The 26431-nt window shown below is 39.7% G+C and overlaps 1 protein-coding gene across 1 annotated transcript; it reads right to left on the reverse strand.

Annotated features, from left to right (window-relative positions):
* Nucleotides 1–19017: 19017 nt before the first annotated feature.
* nanos1 (nanos homolog 1) lies at nucleotides 19018–21460 on the reverse strand. Its single transcript, XM_032527397.1, has one exon. The coding sequence runs from the start codon at nucleotides 21338–21340 to the stop codon at nucleotides 20633–20635; it is 708 nt and encodes a 235-aa protein (XP_032383288.1). The 5' UTR covers nucleotides 21341–21460; the 3' UTR covers nucleotides 19018–20632.
* Nucleotides 21461–26431: the final 4971 nt, after the last annotated feature.

The raw sequence follows: 26431 nt of genomic DNA on the forward strand, positions 1-26431 counted from the left end.
CAAGAAAAACTTTCACAGCTAAAATAATACCTTTCAAAGCTGCTTGCTGGTGGAGCTTCAGTCTGCTGTGTTTTGTGAATTTCAACACGGCACACACCAAAAAAATATGGCTGGAATGAGGCTCAAAGCCTGCAAAAGCATGTTTGGTATGTGCTGCATTCTTGGCATATATTGTGGTTGTTTAATAAAATGTATTGCAGATCCAGAGGGGAATACTAAGTTACATATTGTCTTGGGCAAATCTGCCTCTTTTGAAGCAGCTGGTAATAACATGTGAAAATAAAATAACATATAGAAGTAGCTGGTAGCTTGCAGTTTTCTTAACCCTCATGTTGTCCTCGGGTCCAATTGACCCATTTTTCTATATCAATGTTCTTTTTAACTACCCAATTGTAATTACTCCAAATAACATGATTGATTCCACACAATGCTCTTTGGAGTGATTTTGATGGGTAATTTTGGGGTGTCTTATTCAATTGTATAGCATTTGAAAAACAAATTGAAGTGTTTTTGAAATAGTATTGAGTGGATGTTGACATATTCAAGTCTGTGATTATCCATCAACTTACATTCCTTCAATTTTAGAATAATTAATTCCTAATTTCTGCTTTTGGAACTCAAACATTACGTATAATTTCCTAAAAATGAGGTTTATTGACCATAAATTACAAAAATAACTGTAAAACTAAAGTTAATAAGTTAGTGTTGAAAACGTCGAAAAAGGGACAAACATTGATAAAAAGCACCAAAGGTGTTAAAACATCCATAAAAAGCGTCAACAAAATTGTTGATTTTCAATTTTGACGGGAAGGCAACACAAGGGTTAAGGGTTTTTTTAAATACTTTTTTTTGACTCTTTTTTAGAACACTTGATGCTGACTTTTGCAAATAACAACAGCAACATCTGCTAACTATCACTGCTTCTTCTACTGCTTTTACAAAGCAGACAAAACACCAAATGCATCAGTCCAACCAGACTAACCACTGCAGTGTCATGTAGCAAAATGCCTTTCACAGTTGTAATACTTGTGGCAGGCAACAACATTGCAACCTACTCAGAGTATCTCCAGAAAACTCCTGTACCCACAAACTTGAATATGTGTCTTTGCAGGCACATGGCAGACAGTCTCCCGGCCTGTTGGGGGGGGGGGCAGATGGACGATGTTGTTCTGGGTGGGATGAAAGAGGCGTGAAGGAGGCGCAGTCCGCCAACTGCTCAGGGTCACGTAAGGGTTGTGCTCTCTGCTTGAAAGAGAGAGAAGCAGGATGACTTGAGACATCAAAAACAGAATCTCAACAACCACCTCCATCAAACACAAACACACACACAAACACACGTTCGCACGTGCATGGTCCCTAACACAAACACTATTAACTAAACAAACACTGATTGACAAGACAAGTTGGGTGTCACTGAGAAAATGTCCTAGTTGTTGTTAGGAGTTTTTTTACTTTTTATTATTTTTATCTGTTTAGCACAGTAGAGTTAACTTGTCAGTTAAACCAGTTCTGTGTCACCGCTCCCTTTGGATAATTTAGCAAAATTAAGTATGATTTTTGATGTCCCATAGTGCCAAATAACCATAACATAGCATGCAAAAGAACAGTAATCAATGAAGGAGTCCAATGAAGTCCAAGCCCACTGGACTTTTTAGACACTTTTTCTTCTCCACTTTTACCATCCAATCACATTTTTGTACTGCACAGCAATCAAGGAAAATTATATCCTTCTGAAACTCATCCATTATTCCATTATCTATACCTGCTTATCCTCTGCAGGGTCATAGGTCCTCCTATAACCAAAGAGGCCAGTAAGTGCTGTTGATGTTCAACATCAGCAGGTCTCTGATGCAGCAACACATGCAGACACCCAGTGTGTAGTGGACACAGAGCAGACATCACACAAAAATCCCCATGCAAATATTGGAGTAAATGTTCCAGGTTCTCTACCTTTACATTTGACCTATACCAGCTATTTAGGAGTAATGTTGGTGGAGTTATGGTTCATTAAAATGACTGAAGTATCATATGTGTCTTTTATCTTTGCCTTGTTTTAGAACACCAGATGAGATAAGACCAAAACCGTCATGTTCTGAAGTGACAGCCTTGACTAAAGCCACTGGGATGCTTGCCGTTTCTCCTGTTGGATGAGATGTGAATAGAAAGCTAAAAAATGTATGATGCATTTTTAAACCACCTGAAAATTCACCTTACATTTTAAATGCCAACTGCAACACATTCACTTATACCTGGCAGATGCCAGACCACAGATTGTGACCATAACCTTTTACTATTGTCTATTTTACAACCAAATGGCTCAAACAACCTTCCAGACTAAAATTGTATCTGCCCGCAGCAACCTGCTCCTGCAGTTTGGATGGGCAACACAATACGACGGCTGCTGGGAGAAAGTCTCACCGCTATGTTTCTACGCCCTCTCACACTGACAGAGGGTGACATCAATCTTTCACTAATTCCTTCAAGTGTGAAAGGGTCCTTGTGGTGTCAGCCAAAGGGGAAAGATGGTCCTGGCCAGAGGAATTGAATGAGGGGAGGGAAGAGAGGAGGATGGGAGGAGAAGGGCCTCCCCACCAAAGAGACCCTTCCTTCTGGGTGCCCCACCTTAACCCTGCGGCCGACACCCCCGGACGGCCGACCAGATGGCGGCAGCATTAGCTCAACAAAGGCTATCTAATTAGGGGTACAATAGAGAGAAAGGAGGGGTGGCGGTGTCCTGATGGACGGCACGCAAGAAGGAGAACAGCTAGACAGGCCGCCTGAGACCAAAGCAAGTCAATAGCGTACCTACAACCCCCATCCCTACACACACACACACACACGCACACACTCCTACACCCCCCTGGCAGTAATATAGGGGACTATGACTTTATTACCCCTCATTAACACAAATTAGCCCACTTGAGCCTCCCTGAATGGCGATGACAAATTGAGTTAAGTGTTTGGAAACAAGTCAATCCCCACCCCTGGCCAGGCTGCGACCATATTGCATTAACATTCATTGAAGTGTGTGTGTGGGTGAGTAAGTGGGGCTATAAAAAAGAGATATTACTTAGAGGTAGGGGGAGCTCTTTGAGTCTGAATGGTCACATTCCTTTAGAAATGATATGAATTCTCCTGGCTGTGGTGAGTTAAGTGTGGTGAGTTAAAGGAGGAGAAAACAGAACAGAACAGTTAGTTAGGACTGTGGACCTTTTATTTTGTGTTCATTTATTAATATGTAGTCCAACAGCATATATCAGCTTTAGAAATCTGGATATTACTCAATGTGGACTATGACACGAATAGGCCTACGTTTAAGAATTGGCACTGCATTTGGTTGAATTCCACTGTGACTATTTGGTTTTGGTCCATGTTCATTTCATCTAGATGTCTGAAAGAGAATTTCCCAAATACGTTTCCCCCAGATTTGCCACTAATAGCCACATTTCATTTCAGAATGTGAATACACACACATTCTGATGACAGATTACACTTTATTGATTTCTAGAGCGAATATGCTGACATAAAAACTGCAGTTGGTTTATGTGAAATATGATATGTAGGCCACTGTACTGTAGAATCCTCTTTGTAGAAAAGCCTGTAAATAGTCAACTTTATTTCAACAAATTGTATCCAACAAGGAAATAAGAAGTTTTACAAAAATTCAGAGGAGGAGCTGGAGGAGTAACCTATTTTTAAGAATTGGAATTTGAGTTAATGATTTGTTTTTATAAAAGATATTTGCGGTGCTATCTTTGGTTTATGGTTAAATAAAGAGTATAAGTGAGTATAGACCATGAGTTCACAAATGTATCATAACTAAATGTAAAATCCACAGTGCATAATGTTACCTTGGGAATTTCATTTCCTGAATGAAGCAATTGAAAAGTGCAGACAATTATAAATCAGGTTTAATCAGGTTAAGGAAACATGACAAACAAATCTATCCACCAGATGAATTCAAGGAAAGTAATAGGCTATAGGCGTTTATAGGCAGCTTGCAGATGGTTACTGTTAGCTATCAGGATAATTGCATAATTGTGTAAATACCCGGTTAGTGTTGCTCATCGTTTCTATTTTTTTTTTTTTTACCACTGACAAGACAACAAAAATTCACTTCAGACTGGTTTCAACATGTAAAACAGTTCTTCATCTGTTCTCTTTCTGAGCTCGGCTTGTTTCTCTGTACTTAGTCTTGCATTGCCAGACTTTCCTCCTACTCTGGACTATATATATATATATATATATATATATATATATCAATAAGAATTTTTTTTTTACTTGTTCGGGACAGTTGCACTAAAGTTTTTGTTTCAGTCTAATGAAAAAATGACAATCTCACTTTTAAAATGTTCATAAACATTTAAAGAAGAAAACACTGAGATGGAGTTAATTTAGTTTAGTTAAATTCTTTGCAGTTATTGTTTTCTGATAAACAATTGTGTAATGATAGTTATTTTTGCTATGATGCAGTGATGATCGGGCTGATAACTGTGTGTTGTGTGTGTGTGTGTGTGTGTGTGTGTGTGTGTGTGTGTGTGTGTGTGTGTGTGTGTGTGGTGTGTGTGTGTGTGTGTATGTGTGTGTAGACTGTACAGATTGATAACACACATCTGCAGTTGTCCCACTGATGCTCTCTTCTCTCCTCAGCTATTTTCCTGAACACCCATTGTTGTTTGGTCGTGTCCAGAGATTTTACTTAAAGTCGTCTCTCTAGGTTGTAGAAGACTGACATCTTGTGGCAGTCAGTGGATACAGCTTGTATATATATTATATATATATATATATATATATATATATTATTATATATATATATATATATATATATATATATATATATAATATAAGCACAAAGACTTCAATCACAGCGTGGCGATGGGAGGGAACACTCTCCACACTGTAACAAACTCAGTATTTTTTGTTTAGGTTACTGTATGACTAAACTAGGTTTTTAGATTAATTCGATAAGTGTGTAATTTCAATTAAGATGCGATTTAATGCACCAACGGCCGACAGGCTAATGATTGTCCCAACTCAAACAAACCCACGGTGTTGCGTCACCAACAGGTGCATGCCGGGTGTGGCTAGCATACATGGCTAGCATGCTAAAAAGCTACGTACTCACCATAGACCGTTTATAGTAACAGTCTATGGTGCTCACTGAGAAACTCTTTCCTTGCTGACTTTGTGACTGCAGAGTCTTCTTCAGCTCAACATGTTATAACACCTTTGGAAGCTCAGTGGGACAACTAGGCTGGGGGGACTGGTTATACTGGGACAGAGGGGCTGAGTGGACTGGTGTATGCTGTGAGAATAAACGAACAGAGAAGTTAAACCTGGAGCAGAATTTGGAGGACTTCGCGGTCCACAAGACTCACACTGCCATTTAAAAGGTGAGTACAGAAACAGCAACACACAGCTAGCTAGCTAGCTAGCTAAACGACGCTTGAGGGTAACGTCAATGTTGCTAGGCAACGTAGCGTTATGCGCGCACGTGTGGGCATTATTAGCTTGCTACAAGTTGTCAGCTCTCTGTGTGTATGTGGCTCTATTGAATTTATATTGTTTAGCACCTGTCTTTGTTGTCTGCCTTGGTTGTTTTGTTTTGGCTGTTGATTTCACAAGAAATGTCAAGCAGTTTAATTTCTGTAGTTGAATAGACCTTGTTGCCTTAGAGCTCTTTGGTGTGCTATGTAGGGCCTTGACATTAATGGACTGTCTTGTGTAGCCTTGTGTTCTTTACTAATAGATCTATATAACATCATCATATAGGCCTCAAATCTTTCTATACCCTCCCATCCACCCTCACTTTCCCTTTTTAAAGTTTAACCCTTGTGTTGTCTTCCCTTCAACCATAAAAAAACTAACATTTTAGTCAATTTTTTTCCAACATTATTATTGCTTTTTCCGACATTTTTCTCTCTTTTTCAATGTTGTGGGTGCTTTTTTTGATGTTTGATATGTTTAATGTTGGCAGGTGTCTGTTGTGACAAAAAAAATTAACTGAAAACTGTCAACTTGACTCAAAGACAACATGAGGGTTAAATTCATTTTCCACTTTTATCTAAATACATTTTAACAATACGCCTATACTTGTATTTGAAGAAAAAAACTTTAAAGTAACATAACTTGTACTTGAGTATAATATCCCGGGTACTTTTTCCAACCCTGGTGGATTAGCAAGAAATGGCTAATAACATAAAAAGTAGGAAAAAAGTATGGAGATGAGTTCTGATTTATGACTGTAGGTTACTATTACATCAGTTTTTGTGCTTTTAGTGTTTGGAAACTGTTGCTGTTGGAGAATATCTACAGAGTTCAACAGCAGGTTAATCAAAATGTTCATTTGTCAGTGGAATATTTAACTGCCATTGTTTATAGTCAGTAGTTAATGGCAACAACAAAGCAGTGGGAACAAGATATTGTCAATATTTTATGAATCACACAGTGATCATGTGTATGGCATGTTTTATACACACACACACACACACACACACACACACACATCATTAATGCTGTGAAGCTATTGGCCTGCTGTTTACAGATGTCAAAATTTGGCTGGGAAACAAATGAAAGTCTGAGTTCCTTCCTCATGCATATTCCAGACAGCTGTTTTATTTCAAACAACCACTGGTGGTGGTTTTAATTAACAGCCATTACATTAACAGACATTTTTCAGCTCAGACATGCTTTTAAAGTTGATCAACTAAGCATGCGGCTACTTTTCATCTATTCGCACTTGGGGCGGTTGGGATGTCTGATTGTGCTTTTGTCAGTTTTTGTCACTCTTTACTTAGTCTCACAGTGCTCCACAGCGCTGCCGAGGAGGGTCTGGCTAGTCCACATATCATTCCAGGATGGGAGAAAAGGTGCTCTGGTTTATTGGCATTTCTTTAAACCAATCACAATCTTCTTGTGTCACCGGGAAAAGCCACAGTGCGGCTGCAAAATATCCTCGGGAAGGAACTTGTGTTGGTGGAACGTGAACGTTCAAAAGTTGTTTTTAGACATGCAACAGAAAACTCAGATAAGACAGATAGCCTAGCTAGCTGTCTGGATTTACCCTGTGGAGATCTGAGGAGAAGTTAACTATAGTCCTCAGAAATCCACCGGAGATTAAAATTCCAACACAAACAAAGTGGAAGGTAATTGACATCCGGCTGAAAAGAGTGAAATCCGGTGGAGTTTCCAACGGCAACGGAGCAGTCCCCGAAGTGGAACGTTGTGGATATAGACTTCCCTTTTCTTAGCCTAGATTTATCTGTCCATCATGTTTCAACAAGACTTGGCATTTACCTTTCTTTTTAACTATAGACTATCTCCACCATCATGAGTCTTGTAAAACTCGACACAAAGACATCTGTCTCTAATCCCTTCAGATAAGGATTTCTCATCTCATCTCAGTGACATTGAATAAGAAACAGAATCAGGATGTTCCAGGGTGCAGGTCTTTGTATTACAACTAAAGACACTTCCACTGTACACTGGATTACAACTTTCCAAAAAATCTGAAAAAAGCTCAGTAGATGTAATTCTAAAAGAGATTCTCTCTTCTAGATGGCTGCTGGTGCAAAAGGAGTTGTATGCTGGAGCATAGCCCTTACAAACACAGTTGGAAAAGTTGATGATGAATGATTAAAATTTGTCCAATAGAAATATATATTGTGTTTTTATCGGCATGGCAATATCAACTGGTGCAATAAACATATTGCAAAATGATGTGACATATCACAAAATACAATTTTTTTTGTGTTTGGTCGAAAGAAAATGTAACTTTAAAATGTAACTCTTTTTTTTTTTTTTTTTTTTTTTTTTTTAGTGGTGCCTTACAATATAATCACTTCAATGTTCAGTAAAAGAGTGTTGGAATTCATTTCCTTTCATTTGTTTTAAATTAAACAAGCAATTTATTGTATTCCAGCAGAATATTGAAAGCAGCAGAAATACACAACTGAGTACACTTTAGTATCCCTTTTATTTATCAAGTCATATTGTTATCACGATATTCAACATCATTGCATATTGCATATTTTCCTTATATCGTGCAGCGCTAATAGAAATTCAGCAAATCCAACGAACTATTGTAATTTTCATGAACCAACTTGTTAATACCGCAGTGAGGTCAAACTCTAAGATCCCAAACATATTAAAATGAACATTGAAACACTAGATGGTGCTAGAGGTTAAGACTATATCTTGACTCCTCTTGAATGACAACTCAGGTCCACCACACTTCTCCAATGAACTGAACTTTTATTGTATACTTTCATACTTTTACGTATGCTTTAATAACTCCATAACCTTCTCTAAACTGTTTTTTCTGTGTTCAATGATTTTTTTAATGTATTGCACCACACAACATGTCCGCACTTTAGGCAAAACACATCTACAGTATATGAGGTGAATTTGGTTCTGTTAAACCAAATCAGGGTGGTTACAACATTACTAATCCGGCAGGTCAGTCACAGTCTAGATTTTATACTTTCTCACTTTTTTATATTTTATCAAGCATCACACTGTACGTTTTTATGTAAACATCTTAGAAACCTTCACTTCATCACAATGTTGTAATCTAGCTGAATTTCTTATTTACATTATGCGTTAGGCGTTAACTGTGAAGGAGTTTCAAAGAAAAGATCCTGTTATGTGCACAGAGAGGCCATTAAGGTCTTTTGAACAAGATATTAGTGGACAAATACAATTTAAAATATTGTAGCAGATGGAAAATGTTTGCTGTGGCTGTGCCAGATGGTAAATGTTGTTAATTATGAACAAAAAGCACAATTTAGACTAAAGTATAGGGCAGATGGTAGAATGTAAATGGCTGTTATTACTGACCAAAACTCCCCTATGATTAAAACCAAATGAAGAGAAAAGAAGTTTGTTTTTGTTTTTTTCTGTAGCTGGGTGGAGAATGCATGGTGCATATTAACAGTGCCATGGTTTGACATTTGTTTCCCACTGGGGAACTGCTCGAAACAAGAGCAATTCTAATGCATTGCACTATAATTGGATATTAACAAAACCTTACTTCACACTGCAAGCTGGTTATGGCCACATAACGAAAAACAAGTCTTAATAAGTTGAGAGTAAAATATATTTCTCACCCTCATCCTGATAAAACTTTTCACTAGCAAATCTGTGAGTGCAGTCCTAACTAGAATTTTTCAGTTTTGGCCTTTAACTCAAAAACATCATACTCATCAAATACCCCTACCCTAACCCTTTGATTAGTGATGAATCTTCATTGAGTCAAACTACAACTATACAAGTTTCCACTGCATGGTTACACAAAAAGCCAAACTATATACCATATAGTATGTGGGTCACCTGCTGTTGTCAAACACTTCAGGCATCTTTCTTCTTTCAATTACAATTACACATAGTATCCACAGTCAGTAGGCCAAGATCCCCTCTCCTGAAGAAAAAATGGGTGAAACTTTACTTGAAGTTTTCTACATAAGAGTGACATGACAGTGTCATGTGTTCATCACACAGGCATGACACTGTCGCCTGTAGTCTGTTGCTAAGGAGATTGTGAACCCTGTGGATGAGGAGTCTAGGGATGTTGAGATGGTGAAGTTTCTTGATCATCTGGTTCTGCGGAAGACCGACCTCAAGTCAACAAAAAGGATTGAAACAAAGCTGTGTGGAAGTGCCAGGATTTAAGACTCTGTAACTTTAGTATTTTGTTATCCTCCACTGCTACAAAGTCTCTTGTGAACCCTCATCAGCAACACTTCGTTGTTAACGGATCAAATGTATACAATGCAACAAAGACATGAACCTTGGTCCGGACATTGGTTCTGACTTTCATATGTGAAAGGTCAAATGTGAAAGGGTTTCACGTGTGAAAACGCCCTCAGACTTTGAACTACTCGCCCTCAGACCTTCCTTGCTCACAATCATTCCTCTGAATACAGATGGTCTTCGGCTTCACAAACGTTATGTGTGTGTTCTACACCTCAAAACATCCATCTAAAGGTGCAGTTGTATTCAATTCCTCTTTCCAGGAAGCTGGAGAGGTTTTATCTTCCCAGATGAAGTACCTCCTCCAGTCTTTGGGTTGTGCTGTTGCACCATTTTCCTTCCCCCCAGTCCAAGTCGCTGAGGTCTTGTTTGCCCACAGACTGGCCCGGTATCCACCTGGAAGTGGTACAAAAGCACAGTTGTGCAGGAAGCTTCTGCAATTTCCTCCCTCTTGCGTCACAAAACGCATTACTGTGCCTCTCACCAAAACCACAACCACATGGGACCTGGTACTGCGCTGGAATTTTCCCACTGACAAAAACACATTAACTGTACAGAGCTAAGAGCTGTTGCTGTGATCCCTTCGATGAATGAGTCTCTTCTTAGCAGCACCTGTCGTGTGTTTATGGGAACAAATGAAGTACAGCGTCTGTCCAAATCTGCCCCTCTTCTTCTTTATTACCTATGTCAAATTGTAACATCCATTGATTATTTTGTATTTCAAGAGACGCTCCTCTGTCTTGTTGTTGATGTTTGAGTTGTACTGGCTTTTATTTGTGTGTCTTTTATGTCTCAGCTCTACAGTTGCAGCTTACTTTATGATGCTTTGGCAAACTGCCAGTGGTGGTGCTTGATCTACGGCATGTTTAAATTCACAGACGGATTACAGTACACAGATATTTAACAACTGCATCTTGTTTCTCCTCTCAGAAAATGTACAATGTTAATCACTCAGCTTGAACTTCATTTTTTGAGAAAATACTGCAAAAATTGGGCATACCAAAACATTTAAAAGCATGGAGAGATGTTCCAAATTGCATCACCCACCCATCATCCAACAGAAAACGTATTTCTCTTAATTCTGGGAAGTTGCAGAACTTTGTCAGTGACTCACAACCGTATCATCTTTCTGTTTCCTGTATCATGATAGTTGGTAGTGCTGACATATTGCTTGATCTTCTTCTAAACATTAGAGACAAAGACAAGACAATTAAAGATAAAGTCCAGCTTAAATCTAAAACCACAAGCCAAACTACTATTGATTGCTCCCACCTACAGAGAAATAAATCTTGCAAATTTCCCTGAAACCTACATTTATAGTAACATTTCCATCGGTTTCACCCAGAAACAATCTCAAATGAGCGGAAAATACCACCCTCTGGCGGTTTTAATCCACTGCATTATTAAAGAAGAGAAGATAGAAAACAGATCAATTTACCACTTGGACGGGGATCAATGTAGCAACACGATCACATGAAAACAACCCTGGGCCATTTTTAATGAACATTTTGTCTACTAGAATTAAATAGATATGAATGAAAACAAATTAGTGCATTAAATAGTAAGTGCTTGAAAACAAATATACTGGTGTTTGATACTTTACCCCTCTGAAACTATCTCATGAACTGTCACAGGTGTTCACGGTCAATGTGGCGGAGTTATTCTGGGGGGTCACCAAGCTCAATGCTCAAAAGGATCTTAAAGGTCCCATGACATGGTGCTCTTTGGATGCTTTTATATAGACCTTGGTGGTCCCCTAATACTGTATCTGAAGTCTCTTTCTTGGTGTGGATTTGACCAACTGCCACTTTGCTCGTTTGAAAGCCATGATGTCTCTCTCTCATGGGTGGGCCAAATTCTCTGGGTGGGCAAAGCAGAGAAAGGGGAGGTAGGGGGCAGGATTCCAGATCGGCCCATCTGAGCTTTCATTTTCTCAAAGGCAGAGCAGGATACCCAGGGCTCGGTTTACACCTATCGCCATTTCTACCCACTGGGGGACCATAGGCGGGCTGGGGGAACGTATATTAATGTTAAAAAAGGGACATTTTCATTCCATGGAACCTTTTTTAGAAGTATATATCTTTCTCCCAATGTAATGTACTATACATTATGTGCATTCTATACTTCTATACTAGATAACAATGCACACAGTATACTAGTTGTCATGGATTGTCACAGTTTGGCAGTTAGTATACAAAAATCCATTTTACGCTCTTGCACTAACAGGAAAAGATGCCGTGTCTGGACTGTCAAATAACAGTCCAGCTGTTACAACGTCCTAATTTGCATACTTACAAAAAAAGAGCAAAATAGTTATTTCTTCATTTTATTTATATATATCTGTCAACCGTATCGTCAGGTGGTGCAACCAGGTAAAATACTACTTTAAACCAAGAAATGGTAAATTCAAGTGAACATATAGTTAGAAAATGTGTACATAATTATTTTATAAAAGATATTTTTTTAAGTTTGTAAAGTATTTATTTATAAATGTACAGTTGGATCTTGGAAATACAAAGTACCATCCCCTTCAATAAAGTCTGCATAAGTTTGTTTTAATACCAAGCTTACTACAAGGTAATGTGTTACCACTGTCGACACAATATACTATACTATGGTGTGTGTGTGTGTGTGTGTGTGTGTGTGTGTGTGTGTGTGTGTGTGTGTGTGTGTGTGTGTGTGTGTGTGTGTGTGTGTTGCAAATTCACTGTTTTGTTTTTATTTACAGTTCATACATAGTCAATTGGCATCTAGATAAATGAAAGTTTACACATAGTTTAACAGTGAAAGTTCAGTAAATCTATGTTTCTCTCTGCTGCTAATATGGCTGTTTGTGCATAAGAATAATAACATAAGAATATGTTTATTGCACAGTCCAAGAAGTGGAGCATAGAGCGAAAGCATTGAACTGATGTTGAACTCACACATTGTGCTCAGTTCACATAACAGAAGCAATCCATCTTTTCCAGCACTGTAACTAAATGTCCATATCTGTCCTTTTATTATCAGTCTCTAAACAATATTTACATGCAGATCACCTTGTTTTGATAAATGGCTTCAAATCCCCACCAGGCCATAATGTGATGGCTAAAGATGCTATCCTCTTTGCCTCCTTCATGGAATGACTTTCATGCTTGGCTGCTGTCCAATTTTATCTCCAGGAGTTGCTAGGCGACAGGAATATCCTCAATGCAAGTGTACTCTGGGAAATGATGGAACCAATAAATGAATTCTGTGGATCTGTAACTTATTATCTGCTTTCAACATTGTTATCAAATGGGTCAATGAAAACGCAGGGGGCTGTGGAAATGGACCATTTTTAGTGTACAGTAGTATATTATGAGACAGCAAACAGTCACAAAGCAGTGTGTTGATGGGATGAGAAAGATGATTTAAATCTTAAATGTTACAATTTCAAGTTATTTTAGTTCATCTAATGTGCACTGTCTTTGGAAGTTTAAACAGGGAGTATTTATAACAGCCATGGTGGTTAAAATAATAAATCCTCTAAATCAAAGCTACACAGCATTAACTAAGCCTTTATCACCTGCCAGAGGGGATCCGGTTGCCTCCTTCTTGGTGATAACTACTCCGAGGCACTACCTGACTGATAAGGCTGCCCTTTTAATTAAAACCTGTTTTCCTCAATGATCTCTATAAACTCTGTGATGAATGGAAGAATGTTTCTTCTCCAACCAAGCTCTGCAGAGCTGCTGTGCAGATGATCGTCATAAGAGTTTCTAAAAATAATACTATTTTTACCATCATCAGAATAATGCTTATAATTTCAGCCGGAGCACATTTACATGTTAAGGAGCTAGACATCTAACTGGCACTGCAAACTTCCCAGTGAACCTAGTGGCCTGTTCTACTGAGATCATTTAGTGACAGCCCATCCCAATGGGCTGTCACCAAGGGGAAAAATGCACAAAATGATATATCAACTTCATGGATTTTTCTTTCAGCTGTGGGCAGTTGACACCAAACCCAACAGTCTGACACTGAAACTTATCTCTCAAACTCTTTCATTTTCTTTGTAAACATGAGTGCAACATAATGAAGAATGAATGAAATGAAAAAACAGGTCTTCAAAGACAATATTTCCTAACTCACAACCAGTACTTGAAAAAAAGATCAGCTATTTTATTGACAAGTTTAGACTCTAACCAGGGTTGTATCTCCTGCTATGTTAAGAAGCCTTGATTATCTCTGCTGATAAGAGCTCTTAGTAGGATGTAGTCGTACGTAACACTGGAACAAGCTAAATGGCAGCGTTACACACCGAAATACTGCTAATTTGTTGCCGTGTAGCAAATGAGTGGCGACAAGCAAATTTTAAATAAGAATGCTAGAAAATAATTTCATCTTTCAGTTGGATTCATCATCACAGTCTTCAGAAACGTGTTATCCACATAAGACGTGTGGAGGAAATTAAACTCCTGATTTTAGAAACTATTTATGAACATCATGAGGCACAGATAAGTACAGTAAACAAGTCCCCCGCTGTCTTGTTTTTTTATTATTGTTGACTGTCTATGAATATGCCATTAATAGTGGATTAACTGAAAGGGCCCAGAGCCAAGCTGTGACTGAAGCAGGACAGGAGTGTTTGTTTCAAATGCAGCTTTTTAAGAAAATTCTGAGAGAAAGTAGTCACTGAATAAGGGTTACGATTACTTGATGTGGCTTTTGCTGTGCTGATCTTCTATCGCTACGCACCATTGACTTGGAGGATTATTTCAACTGACAGTACATCTGCACCAGTGAAACAACCACTGAGAAATAAGCTGATCATGCTGTGAAAGAAAGTTAATAACCTGTCTGCCTCACTTAAACGCCAACGGATTTTGGTTTAAAATAAATCCTTTGTGAAATTTCAATTACGGCTTCAAAGCTGTAATCTGCCCTCAGTGGGACAGAGTTGTTATCACAGAGTGCTGCGAATGGTCAGCGCAGTGATGTTGACAGAGAATTCAATAACATTATATTTGTCATTATGATCTCTTCTACCTCAGTGGTTTTGAAAAACACTGAATATAAGAGGTGTCACAAAACAGCTATTGATGTTTTTTCTAATACCTTTCATCACCACAAGGGGTGGTAATGTGTTGAAAGGACAACCAAGCCCAAATCCTTTTTTGGGGCTTTTTTTAATTCCAATTTTAAAATCAAACCAGCACCAAATCACCAATAAGCCATTTGATGTGAAGGCTAAAGGTGGTATCCTCTTTGCCTCGCTCTGTGGAATGACTTTCATGCTCAGCTGCTGTCCAATTTTATCTCTAGGAGTTGCTAGGCGACAGGAGCATCGTTATTAGAAGTGTATTCTGGGAAATGATGGGACCCATAAATGAATTCTGCAGATCTGAGACTTATCAGCCTTCCACACTGATGTCATGAGGGTCAATGAAAGAGAAGGATGCTAAGCAAATGGTCCATTAGGTCATTTAGCAGAGCCATTTCAGTAATCACTTCGTCCTGCCTGGAGAACCAGACAGATTAGTTTTGAATATTACAGCTCTATTGCACCAGTGGTTTTAGAACTGGTGTGAACTGTTGTATTTTTATGTAGTTTTTTAAGTCTGCATCATTAGAAAGTACCTTGTGTGTCTGTGTGTGTGTCCCTCCATCCCTCCCAACTGGTCGTGTCAGCTTTCTGCCTGTTTCTGCTGCACCAAATGCTTGCTCTTGGGGAGAAATACATTAATAGTGTAGTCTAGACCTATGAAATCTCCTAAGATTATTTCTGTTACGATTTGACACTATAAATTTAGTTGAATTAATTCAAGAATATTTGAAAGCACATATATTTCTGAAGCCAAGCTGGCAGCATACAGCCAACAGAGAGGCTATGGGTACTGCAACAATGAAGAGAGCTGTACGTCATTATTATGGCATGGGTTTTCTGGGAGCTGATGGGACCAATAGATAAATTCTCCAGATCTAAAACTTATGATTTGCCTTCAACATTTTTATATAAGTTGGTGGAGAAGGACGGTTATGAAATGGTCCATTGTTTTATTTTGTCATTTTAGGACTGCATTATAGTGAGCATATATAGGAAAAGCATACAGCAAACACATAGATCACTGTGACATCTCACAGTATGAGCAATGTGAAAGATTTGATTCTTAAATATAAAAGTTGACCCCTGAGTTCAATAAAAGGGCAATATATGAAAGCCTCAGCCATCACCTTCAGACCATAAACTCATTTGGAAATCTACAGCGGTAATTCCCAACCAGGGGCATAATGATTGTAGGTTGGCTCAGCTAAGGTAAAAACATGATTTGATAATATATAATTCATATATACACACACATATTTGTGTTTAAGAGTAAAATTGTCACACACATGAGAGTTAAAATGGCTCTGATGCTGATAGTGTATTCATTGTCACAAAAATCTATTAACTATGCTATCATGCTACCTAGCAAATAGCCATACAACAAACATAAAAGCTGAAAGTAATAAGTGGTTGAAACATTCAACTGCTTCTATTCCAGTTGACTACCAGATGATGGCACAAATGCAAACTTAAAGGACAATTCCGGTCGATTTCAACACGTAGCTCTGTTGTTGGATTTGGAGTGCTGTCAGTAGCAAGAAAAACTAAAACAATTGGTGCCGCTACACCGTGTTTTCGTCCTGCTAGTGTTAGCACCCAGGAAGCTGAAATGTGCTTTTAGCCTCTTAACATGTTTGAAATGTCATTGCAAGTGCCTACCCATGTGAAGTGATTCCTTCCGAGTGAACTCAGTGAATCCGACTGCAGTAGATGTGAAAGAAATGCATTAAAGTTGTGCTAATTCATAGGGACTGTCTACAAACTACAACACCAAAAAGAGATACAAAAACACGTATTAATTTAAGGATTAAATAAGGTACTACAGCACTTTTCAAAAATAAGCTTATTTTGGAAAACATGTTTGTATCTCTTTTCTCGGTGTTGTAGTTTGTCAGTCCCAAAGCACTCATCTTGCCGTCTGAACTCCGGAACTTTACAGAACTGAATTAGCCCAACATTTCTGCATTTCTTTCACATCTACTGCAGACAGATTCACTGTGTTTCCTCAGAAGGAATCACTTCACATGGGTGGGCACTTGCAATGACATTTCGAACATGTTAAGAGGCTAAAAGCACGTTTACAACTTGCCCTGTTTCAGCGTCCTGGGTGCAAACTGTACCAGGAGGTTAACTAGGTGTAGGCAGCGCTGATTGGTTTTGTTTTTCTCGCTACTGACAGCACTCCAAATTTACAAAAAACAGAGCTACGTGTTAAAATCGACCGGAATTATCCTTTGACCAAACTTGCTGAAAAACAGAAAAGAAAAAAGAGACCACAACTAAATAATTCCAGGATAACTTCCGTAGAAATGGATTCACAGCCATGGGGCAACCGCAGCCACTGTGGTTTCTAGCGGGCAATTCCATGAAGCCCTCCCATCTATCACAATGATATTATGAAGGAGTGCCTGAGCCCATCTGACTGGGTTGGCACATCAGTATAAAAGGTTGGAAACCACTAATCTGAAGTAACTACAGCACGTTAAATAGGAAACATTCCATTTAGCCACCACGATGATGAGCTGTGTGAATTAATGAATCCTGTAAATCACATTAACAGCAAAGACTAACTAATGCAGTAGAGCATTAGCTAAATCATAATCACCTGCCAGAGGGGATCCTGTTGCCTCATACTCTGAGTCACCTGACCGATAACTCTTCCCTTTTTAATTAAAACATTTTCCATGCTCCTCTCCCATTTTTGGAAACAAATATTCAGTACATGGCAGAACTTTGGTGCACTACATCTTGTCATTAAACCTTGAAACAAATCTACCTATGTTGTTCAGAGAGATTTTCTGTGCAAATAAATATCACATACAAACCAGCCAGCTAAGACATAATATATGATTATGAAAGATACATATCTCATAAATGGTGCAAATAAATAGATTATATGGGCCCTGTCTGCTGAGCGGCTAATGGAGGCCGTGGCGTAGAGGGAATAAGACCTCTTTAGCTTACTGTGGGCCTGAAATGCTAGCCCACCAGGCTTTTTCACCACTGTTCGCACAGATATAAATCCCTGTTGCACTTAGTAGTCATCCATTTTTAATGGCGCAGCCTCAGCTGGAGAGGAGGGGAAACGGGGAGGAGGGAGGGACTAACAGCCAAGGTGCGGCTGACACCAGCCTTTTGCCTCAGGCTAATGTATACAGTCTTGACGGTTTTCTGTTTTTTGTTTTGTTTTTTTACTGTGTTCAGCGTCAGCAGCATTTATGAACGTCTGAGGTTGTTTTGCTGGTGAGTCAAGCCACGGACTGTAAAGCCATTCATGAACACTTTATGGTTTTACTCTATTTATTGTTCTCTCATTGATAGGACATTTGTAAGAAACAAAAACACCAAGCACTCCCAAATGTACAACTGGGAGCTCTAGCTCTTTCCATAAAAAGAAGAAACGGCAGCAGCAAAGCTTCCTGCCTGTTTTGAGCCCCTAAATATGTCTGCAGCAGCCATTCCACAGATGGCAGGCGGAGAAGGCCGGGAGGGCCAACTATTCAGTCCACTTCAGTGCAAACATGATCCGTTTGAATGGCGTGGCATAAGCCAAGACATTCTTGTGTGGGCAGACCTCCCTAAACAACCGCGAACAACCGTGGCACTGTGTTTGTCCTAAAGAGACAAATCTTTAAGATACCAGCAGCAGATCAGTTTGTTTCTCCAGAAGGAAAAGGTTAAAGGGACGTTTTTCTCGTGTGTGTGTGTGTGTGTGTGTGTGTGTGTGTGTGTGTGAGGGTGTGTGTGTGTGTGTGTGTGTGTGTGTGTGTGTGTGTGTGTGTGTGTGTGTGTGTGTGTGGTGTGTGTGGTGTGTGTGTGTGTGTGTGTGTGTGTGTGTGTGGTGTGTGTGTGTGTGTGTGTGTGTGTGTGGTGTGTGTGTGTGCTTTTCTTTTTTTTTTTTTTTTTTTTTTTTTTTTTTTTTTTTTTTTTTTCTGCTGTGTGTGTGGGGGGGACAACAATCACATGAACCACATACAATCTGTGTTTGAGGCAGTTAACAGGCCAATTAGGGCAAGCAGGGCCGTTCTTGTAAATGACTTTCCTGCTTGAAACACCGTCACACCATCTGCAAATCCCTAAATCGGTCAATAAACCAGTAATTCTAGACCCTTACACAACTTTTCGGTTTAAAAAAAGGTTCATATACCCCCTCAGATGTTAAGTAAACCAACTAAAGAACATGACCACATAGTTCCAAATATTTGATAGGTTTTTATTTCTCTATAGTGGATTCATACGTTGTTAATCTGCACAGCAGCATACAGGAAGTCGTGGTAAAATATAAATAACAAAGTTCAACAGTGTTGCTTTTTCTATTATTCATTTAATCAAAAAAAAAACTCTGTTAAAAGTGGCAAATTTTGTCAGCCTTTTTCAATATCCACTTTCTCGCACACTCTCAAGAATGTAACATTGAACAACTAAACTTTAAAAAGTATGGGTATAATCATTATTTACAGACAATCACCTTTTGGTGAGCAATGCTTATAGCTTCTTGGAAATTCACTTCCATCATGTTAAATGCAACAAAATGAAAATACAATTATGTTATACAAAGATCAAAAATACTATCAAAACCCTTATTATAAATGGCAGCACTATATCAATAAACTGCTGTTGACATTTTACATGTAAGTACAAAATCCTGTTGAGGTAGCGCCCTCTGAAGTCACTTGTAATGTTAAAATACTGAATAAACATCACTTTATATACAATACAGCAAATCTCTCTTCTTTCTTCAATGCAATTGTATTCCTTTGGTAAACAAAACTGTCAAATGTGCAGTCCTGCAAGTGACACTTTCAATCATACATTCACAACATTTTTGCATCTTTTTTTTTGGGATTCTTCAGGAAAGAAATAATGGAATAACAGGATGTTTTTTTTTAACATTCATTTGCTCTTTTTCACCCCACATTTAGAGTGAAAGGTAAATGTGACTCACAGAGCAGACCTGCCCATGAGACTCTCTGGGGGATACATTTTCAGGGCAAACCAAAACAAAAAAAACGCCAAAGAGAGAGAGAGACGGGGTAGAGAAAAGAAATCCAGTGTGTCACCCTTATTTGGGAATGTAAACATGAAGAAATGTAGGCTAGTATCTCTCATTTCTGACTGCTTGCGAAGTCAAATAACGTTCTCATCACATAGGATTGGAGAGGTTTGGCTTGGCAACAATTGATTATAATGTTTCCCAGAGAGCATGAGCCCTAAACAGAGGCCACATTGTCTCTTTTTTTTTTTTTTCTTCCTGCCTTGCAGATTGAATGTCAACTTTAAGAGCAAGTTGGAAAATATGTTGTGGAGTTTTCAGGCAGGCAGATGGGATCAAAGAGGTCCTTCTCCAGTCAGATGCACACAAGTACTCATTAATGACACATTCTTGAGCTTCTTTAATGGCAAACATAACTTTGGTTTTCTAAGACGAGAAAGAAAATCGCAGCAAGCTTAGCTCACCGTACAAAAATACTTGGTAGAAATATGACATTCATCCCCTTTGCCAATGTCAGTGTGTTTCCCTACATGACCAAAATACTTTTCTTAAAATGTATTCACACTTTGTGATTATTGATACATGTATTTATATGCACACACTCAAATGACTATAAACTAGCAAGAAAAATAAATCCAATGTTTAACGCATAAAATTATTCTATGTGGATAAAACAACTATAAAAATATAAGAGATCTTAGAGGGGAAAAAAGATAAAAATCAATATGTTTATGAAACTGGGATAAAGGCTAGAGCCAAAATCAAAACAGTCATCTGGAAATTGTTCAGTGCAATTCAATTTACTTTATAGTCATGTCTGTTTAGAATATTTTCATCCTCTTACCACCCACAGCCCTCCCTCCCTTTAATGGTCGCTGGGATGGCTGGTCTTTTGACAGTGGACAGTATTTTATCGTATGGGCATTGTCCCCGTTGGCACTGCAAAGAGGGCAGGTGTAAGCCCTCAGAATGGGGCACACAACCCTGCCGTCCGGAGTCTTCAGGACGTGAGAGCCGTACACCTCCTCAGGCGCTCCGTTATTTCGGCAGAAGACGCAGATTTTGGGCTCCTGCTTGCTCCTGGAAGCGGGTTTGCGCATCTTCCTCTCCATGCCGAACAGATCAAACCCCGCGAACCCTCCGAAACCCACCTCTCTCTCCGGCAGCTGGACGCCGAGCTGGTTCTGGAAAGGGCTCAGTATAGAGAAACGCTCTTTCAAGTCCAGGATGGAGGCAGGCGGAGGGCTTCCGGACGAGCAGCAGCAGTCCAGGTGCCCGCTCTCTCCAACGCCGCCTGCGATTGCGCACGGACACGCCGGTGAATCATCCAAACCCAGGGTCGCTTTCAGGGACTCGGTGATGGAGTTGGGGTTCTGGGGCATGCTGAGCTTGTTATTTTTCGTAACCAACGTCGTCAGCCCGAGATAGTCGTTCCAGAAATTAAAAGTATAGTCGTATGGGCTGCGCGCATTCAAATAGTTGTGGTTGAGAAAATCCATGGCCACTTCTGGTCGTTTGCTTGCGATCATAAGGTGAAACAACCAGAGTAATCCGTAAAGTCTTTGTAGCCAGAGTTCGTCTCCAGGAACGGTTCATGCACAGCGATGTGGTCTCCAGTGTTCCTGTTATGTTTGAGCGTCCTGCAAACAGGCTTTCTGGTTATAAGGACCAGGAGGGCGGGGCGCCATTCCCTTCAAAACCAAGTTTGTGATCAGGTTGAACGCAGCCTCCCTTTCTTCAGAGCCACATTTAGACAGGTTTGTTTTCTTGTGGGCAGGGGCTTTGTTGACATCGATCATTATTCTGGCGTTTGGAGATTTCGGGCATTTTTATGAAGGAAAAAAAGTTTTTAATAGTTACTGATTTGGGCAAGTGCGCAGCGAAATATTTTCGCGCACAAAGCCTTACTGTAGCCTAGTTAATGCCAGTATTTCGGCGCCAGGACAGATCAATTAGAGGAGGACAGCTCGGCTCTTTGTTCCCCCTTGGTAATATACCGTTACAATGCCGCAGGTTTCGTGAATCAATATCGTTAATCATTGTGCAGGAATACCATCAACGCCAATTCGGGCGTTCACACACCTTAACCCCTTGCGTACCAGGAGCAGAGACCCTTTGTTCCATGTGGCAGCCAACCTCTCACTGTCCTGTGCTGATGCGTCCGATTACGTTAAAATTGAACCAATATTAGGCAAACCTGAAAAGGTTTACGGATCCATTTACTGGACAGACTAATCTGCACAGGGTGATGTTAATTTCTAATAACCAACTTTGATTATGATACTGTAGTAAATATATATTTTTTTATTTTTACTTTTTTCACAATGAAGCAAAGTAGTATGTGTATTGTATGAATTGGATAACATATTTAGAATCAGAGGTCTGTTGACTTCCAGAATTGTGAACTTAATAGAAGTAAACAACGCTGTATGACGTCTCTGTGTGTATAAACTCATGCTGTCAGTCCCATTAAAACCTCCTAACATCCAGACAAAACACATCAGTCCCCTCAGTCATGATGTAAACAACATGCAGAACAGTTCTTCAACAGGGGGCAGCATTGTGCAGTTACAGGTCAGTTCATTTCAACCCAAAGACCCCTCCCTCCCATTTTTTTCTTTCCCTGAACGAATGAGAGTGCCAAACAAAACCTTTAGTAATGATGGCCACTAGCTGGAGGATGAAAGTCACCCATGATGTTCCACCAGCCATATGTCATTAGCATATTCTGATTCCACAGAGGCAACAATGGTCATTTACAAAGAGGAACACAGAACTGCACAGATCAGTGACATTAGTAGGCCTACTCATAAACTGAATAATATATATCTTAGTGAAGGTCTTATGAGGAATCTGTACAGGTAGTGTGAAGCTGCATAGCAAAATAACAGCATATGTGTAGGGGCATTTAGTGATGTAAAGGGTCCGTTCACCCAAATTACAAAACAATATTACCGTATCTTCTCACTTACTTTGAATGGGATCTAGCCAGAATTTTGCAGCACTGACAGTGGCAGGCCCTTTAATCTGGTTAATTCACAGAACACACTGTCAGGTTTGTACTTCTTTGCTAAAAAGTAGTTTCCAAGAAAAAGATAGTAAAGAAGTAACATAGTAAATAAAAAGCACTTACTATCACAGTATATCCCAAAACATGGTAAGGGAAGGTGGGATGCAAGAATCCCCTTCTCCAGTATTGTATGAAAAGCTGTAAAATACAGTACTCTGATATTTGGTAGTTGGTTCCATTCTGAAAGAACTGACTCATTCAGTCATTTAGGTAATGCCCATGTCTGAGACCCACATCTTAAGATACAGACACATCTATTGAGTTTGCAAGAGTTTGTAAAGAAAAATCTTCTACTGAGGGCTACTTTGACAAAATGGACCATGTCGCCTTTAGCTATAGTTTTACTTGAAAAGCTCTAAGTTGTTGCTTGAGGTATAGCAATCAGTCTGAAACAACAACGCGGAAGACTGTTATGGTCATTCTAAGTGTCATGAATCTACAATATGGCAGGATAAGGGTGTTCTTCTGCACCCGAAACAGTATTTGGGCTCTTCCTGTCCTGGGGCCTGTTGCACAAAACCAGGATAAGGGATTAGATTAGATTAGATTAGATTAGATTATACTTTATTTATCCCACGACGGGGAAATTCTGTCGTTACATGTAGCAGCATAGCAGCAACAGCAAAAAACAAAAAACAAAACAATAACACACAAACAAGTAGCACGAAAGAAATACAAGGCAAGAAATACAAGGCAAGAAAATACAGGCAAGAAATAGACAATGAAAATATGGTAGACTGAGTAAGTAAAATGCCGTCAAACAAAGGAATTTTAAAGTGCGGTTGCCATGATAAGAGAAACATATGCGTGTAAGTGACGTTAAAATTAAGTTGATGTGTAATTAGAGCAAAGAAGCAAGAGTCGGTAGCATAATTTAAATTATATTAACCTGAGACCATAAATATTGAAAAGTAAGTACTGTATAAAATAATTAAATACCAATATTAAAGATAAACAGAAAAGTGTGTGTGAGTAGATGGGAGAAAAAAGGAACAGAAACTACACACTACAGGTAGGGCAGGCGTTGTAGAGTCTGACAGCGGCCGGGATGAAGGGACCTGCGGTACCTCTCCTTCTTACACCGTGGGTGTATCAGTCTGCTGCTGAAGGAGCGCTCAGGGACCCCCCAGTGTCATGTAGGGGGTGGAGGGTGTTGTCATGATGGATGTCAGCTGACACATCCTCCTCTCCCTACTTTCTCTATGGGGTCCAGAGGACAGTCCAGGACAGAGCTCGCTCTCTGATCAGTCTATTGAGTCTGCTCCTGTCCCGGTCCGAGCTGCCCCCCTCCAGCAGACCACAGCGTAGAGGATGGCAGAGGCCACCACAGAGTCATAGAAGGTCCTGAGGAGAGTCCTACACACTCCAAAGGACCTGAGTCTCCTCAGCAGATGGAGGCGACTCGGCCCTTCTGGAGAGTGCTTGGTGTTATCAGTCCAGTTCAGTTTATTGTTTAGGTGAACACCCAGGAATTTGTAGCTCTCCACTACATCAATGTCCAATCCCGGAGCTCACCGGTGAGAAAGGGGATGTTTTCCTTCTGAAGTCGACTATCATCTCCTTGTCTTGCTGGTGTTAAGCTGAAGCTGGTTGAGCTCACACCAGCTGACAAAGTCCTTGGAAACCGACCTGTATTTCAGATCGTTCCCCTCAGAGACACAACCAACAACGGCTGTGTCATCAGAGAACTCTTTGATGTGGCAGTGGGTGGTGTTGTGTGTGAACATCGAGGTATAGAGGTGGAAAAGGAAGGGGGAGAGCTATAAGAGCATAAGAGCATAAGCCGGGATATTCAAGTTATCCTGGATAAATTTGGCTTTGACTCGGTGGTCCAAAACCAGGTTGAATCAAACCCAGCCAAGTAACCATGGAGATGTATTCTTTGCGGCTAGCATAGTCCAGAGCAGGCTAACAGCCGGGCTAAGATTAATCCCGGCGTCTCACTTGTTAAATCAGCTGCCACTCTGATACAACATAAACGTGTTTAACAGTTATTCCGTTGTCTTTTGAATGTGTTCTGCTTTATTTTTATTAACATGCATTATTTGTCACTATTGTTGTCACGAGTTTTATGTAAATTCCTACTTTAGTAGTTGTTTAGATGGTTAGAAATGGTTGCACGGTGGGCCGGTAGTGTTTCAATAGGTAGGCTTTTTCTCTCCGTTTGATAACAGCCATATTTCCCTTTCTGCATGTTCTATGCTTCACCTCCTCGTTACTTTCCATTAGAAGTTGCTGCTCATTGGATGAAACATATGCCGCATGCGTGTGAGCCTCTGATCCTGTGATGAGGTGGGCAGCTCAGGAATGTGGAAGTGGCCCTCTTGAAACAATGATAACACGAGTGACTGGTGTTCTAATTAAAACTTCCAGGGGGAGGCCTCAAGAACTCACTGACTTGGAAGGTTCATGTCTATTTTTAAGGGATCTAATGAGAATGCGCTACCTTTGGTGGCATGGTCCAATGTGCGTGGATGTTTTAGAAGCCAATTCTCTCTGTTCTATGTGTTCAGCAAGTTAGTTCGAAATAGTATTGACTGTTCATTGGATTTGAACTCCATAGTCCCCATTCAGCTGGTGCAAAATATGAATTTAAGGATTAATAATGTATGTTATTGCCATTTCTTTTTTTGCAAGCCCAGGCAGATTGTGCAAGCAGATTCCTGTGTTGCTGCAGTGCAACTGAAATATTCATGGCCATATTATTTCTTAATTTTGTTGTGACTAAGAGGGATTAATACTCATCCATTAACTACAGCTAATTCTGAGGCTGCCTCAAGGTTTCCTGAGTATATTGGACAAGGAAGTGAGATTAGCAGTGGATGATGCATAACATCAGCGGGGTGGCTGTGGCTTGTAAATCGATTTAGAAATCACACTGACTAAGTGATTGTTGTGTAAGTGTTTTTTGCTTGACACAGGAAAAACCTCAGATCATCAGGGAGAGTGGTGGCTGGCTGAGGAAGACACTTTGTTTTTAATGACCAAATCATTTTTCCTGCGTGGGCTCATTAGCAATAAGACACATCTACAATTTTTTTGCTGTTTGTGCTAAGATATATTATACAATGCAAATCACTTCAGACATGCCATTTGCTGAAGTCAGGAGTATGATAATGTGTGACTAATACCATCCAGTAGATCTAATCTGCTTCGTGCGTTATGATAATGATCATTCAGCGCTGTGATCCAGGCCTTGTGCTTTGGAAAACAGAACGGGATTTGGGGTGAAAACTTTGCTCAATTCATATTTGACACAATAAATGAATAATTTATGGTATTGTGAAATGCTTTCAGAAATGTGATCCATTTTTTCACCCTTATTGCATCTGCTCATACTGCTAGTAATAATGTAAAAGTTTCATTTGGGCATGTCTTGAATCATTAACATCAGACACGGTGTCTGTAGCCTCTTAGGCTGAATCAGAGAACACTGTTTCATTCTGTGAAATACCAGAATATGTTTTTGTGGCTGTCTGGTTATCTCTGTTGCTTATTTCATGAGGCAAGTTTCAGCAGTGACCTTGGATAGGTGCATGCATTGGGGGGG

Source organism: Etheostoma spectabile, chromosome 10 (assembly GCF_008692095.1).
Source record: "Etheostoma spectabile isolate EspeVRDwgs_2016 chromosome 10, UIUC_Espe_1.0, whole genome shotgun sequence".
Classification (NCBI taxonomy): Eukaryota; Metazoa; Chordata; class Actinopteri; order Perciformes; family Percidae; genus Etheostoma; species Etheostoma spectabile.

Bases quoted from the DNA above. Each gene is read 5' to 3' on its own strand.
- nanos1 (XM_032527397.1), bottom strand. From the start codon at position 21,340: ATGATCGCAAGCAAACGACCAGAAGTGGCCATGGATTTTCTCAACCAC.